General features: G+C 40.2%; 1 protein-coding gene across 1 annotated transcript in view; it reads right to left on the reverse strand.

The window, feature by feature from the left end:
• The window catches only part of LOC101857365 (kinesin-like protein KIF19), a gene marked incomplete in the record, with an annotated part of 28,818 nt that overhangs the window by 9,861 nt on the left and 16,076 nt on the right, over positions 1-2,881 (reverse strand). Inside the window, 3 exon segments of the mRNA XM_013087866.2 lie at positions 729-916; positions 1,528-1,598; positions 2,429-2,506. Of these exon segments, the coding sequence (XP_012943320.1) occupies positions 729-916; positions 1,528-1,598; positions 2,429-2,506 (337 nt within the window).

A 2,881-nucleotide genomic window follows, 5' to 3' on the forward strand; every position in this document is an offset into this window, starting at 1 on the left:
ACACACACACACCCCTCCTCACCCTCCTTCTCCCAACACCCAACACCCACTCCCCACCACTGTCCCTTCCATTCAACCTGACTTCAGAGCTGCCATCCTCCATCTATCGTAGACCTTGAATTTTTTTAACTCCTTGTCTCCGGCAACCCGCTCCAAGCGAGTTCAACGACAAATTAGTTTTTGACAATTGCCGAAAAAAGGCATCTTTTACCGGGAGTTCATTCATTAGATGAAAAACTATCTAATTATGTTCACTTATTTTTGATTTAACGACCAATTCGGTGACGTATATGTCAATTTTAGAACTCGTACATAAAGATGGCCCCCTCAGAGATAAAGAGATAATATGGCATTGGGCTGAACAGCACATCTTCAAAGGCTACTGGATTAACAACAATAACAACAACCATCACCATCCACCAGCCACCCACCTCCTCCAGTTTATGTAAAAACAACAACAACAACAACAACAACAACAACAACAACAACCACACCACCACCAACATCAACAACAACAGCAGCAATAACAACAACACCACCAACATCAACAACCACAACCACAACAACCACCACAACATCCATCAGCCACCCACCTCCTCCAGTTTATGCAATAACAACAACAACAACCACAACAACAACCACAACAATAACAACCACCACAACATCCATCAACCACCCACGTCCTCCAGTTTATCAATAACAACCACCACCGTCCACTAGCCACCCACCTCCTCTAGTTTATGCGTCTTGTTGCGAGCGGTGTCCAGCTCTCTCTGTACCGTAGTCTTGACCCTCTCTGTCTTGTGCTTCTCCTCGTGCAAAACTTTGAGCTCGTTCCGAGCCACCTGAACCTCCACGGGCTCTGGGGCTTCTAGAACATTCTCTCCACTGGGTTGGCTGTTCTCTTTCTCTTCGTCTGTGGGGTGTACAGTGATTGGTCACTTTTAAGGACAAGCGGGATAACCCAGATTTCGGGAATTTCCAGAAATCGTGACTTACACCAAAAAAGGAGCATTGCCCTACCTAAAGGAGAAGTTTAGTTTCATTGGTGCGTACATATTTGTTCAGTTATAGAGAAAACTCTCTTTGTCTTTTAAAGAACAAGGGGCAAAAACTTTACCTTCGATTTTCTCAAAACAGCCTTTTTCCGGATAGCCCCCTTGTGCTTAAAAGCGACCAATTAGAACAAGCAGTAGAGTGTGGATGGCCACTATATATAAATGCAATTATTATTTTCATTATTTGATGACACGATGTTCAGACACTGAATGAGTGAATCTGTGATTAAGTTTCGATTTGGTTTGGACATGAGCATACGCACAAGCATACTCCACCTTACTTTTCTGCGTACTGAATGCACATTTTAGTATGGGGTGGTGAAAATCTAGCGGTCTACATAAATAAAAAGTGCCTTTAAGGTAAACAAAATCTAATTTCCTTTTAATATAAGGGTTGTACCTTAAAAAGCAGGAGTGCATTTTGGGTTGCAAAATACTGTAGTTTTCACACATTCAATTATTAACCTACCAAGAAGTTTGTTGTCGGTCATGTTCGTGTTTTCTCTGTTCCTCAACTGTCTTGATTTGTCCACCTGAAACCTGGGGAGAAAGAACAGAGAAGTTTGGGCCATGTCCTCTGGAACTGTGATAAATGTTGCAATAAAAACCTACGTAGGAGTCCGCTGTATGAAGGAGAATTACAGATACAACTACGAGCTAGTTTCAGAGTCAAAAGATAAATAATTACATCATTTTACAAGGGTTTGAGTAGCATTCTCCAACATTGTTTCACATTAACCAAAACTACTTCAAGCAAAGTCAACTCACAACATCTGAAGTAATTGTCTCATCTTAAGGGAAAAACGGTCTAAAATGCTACATTCAAAACTGACACATAGTTACACAAGTTCTGAAGGATGTGATCATGAACACTGTTTTGTTGACAAATTAAAGTCACTTAATTAAAAACAAGCCTGCTATGGCAACTGGCATATATAAATATTATCCGCTCCTTGGTCAATTAAGGTAACCCGAAAAACAATATTAAGTTCTCAACGTCCAGTGCCCTGTGACTTTATAGTGTTGCCCAAAAAATTCACAACAGATTTGATTATGATATTTCAGTAAGTATGGAAAAATAGAGAATCGATAAGAGTAGGCTTCGGCCGCCACCTGAGCAAAATTCAAGATTTCCAACCAACTAAAAAATGTTTAGTGTGTCCCGCGCGCTCATATGACCTTATGCAGTTAAGAGCGCCGTAAAACACTTACAAAAAAAATAGGTAGAGCAAACTTCAGAGCTAAAATACTTGCCAGCAAAGAGTTCTATTTACTTGCTGGATCTTGAAATTCACAAACAGAAGCCCTTCTTTTTACAAAGTTTCCCCACTATCCACACAAAGATCTGTTATACAATCAAAAGAACTCACTCGCTGATGACTAGCTGGTTGCGGTTGGTCTCTAGGCTGATCTCCATGGACGCGTTGTTCAGCTCCATCAAGGTCCGTCTGTGTCACAAATATTGATGCAGTGTTATAAAAAAAAGCAATAACGAAAACAAGAACTTCATAGCCACAAGAGCAGAGAAGAATAGAGTAACTATAATATTCATGTACAAGTAGATCATTTCTATAGATCTAGTGCCTACTTCTGTGACGAAAACAAGAACTTCATAGCCACAAGAGCAGAGAAGAATAGAGTAACTATAATATTCATGTACAAGTAGATCATTTCTATAGATCTAGTGCCTACTTCTGTGGGCACACGGCTCATACTACTGAGCTTCCTTGTCACCTCATTAGTTTATTTTTATTCTTAGCTCAAATATGATCTGGAGACAATATTTGTAATCCTTGATTGAAGATGAATAGGGGGTGATGGTT

This window comes from Aplysia californica, unplaced genomic scaffold, assembly GCF_000002075.1.
Source record: "Aplysia californica isolate F4 #8 unplaced genomic scaffold, AplCal3.0 scaffold00649, whole genome shotgun sequence".
In the NCBI taxonomy this organism is placed as follows: Eukaryota; Metazoa; Mollusca; class Gastropoda; order Aplysiida; family Aplysiidae; genus Aplysia; species Aplysia californica.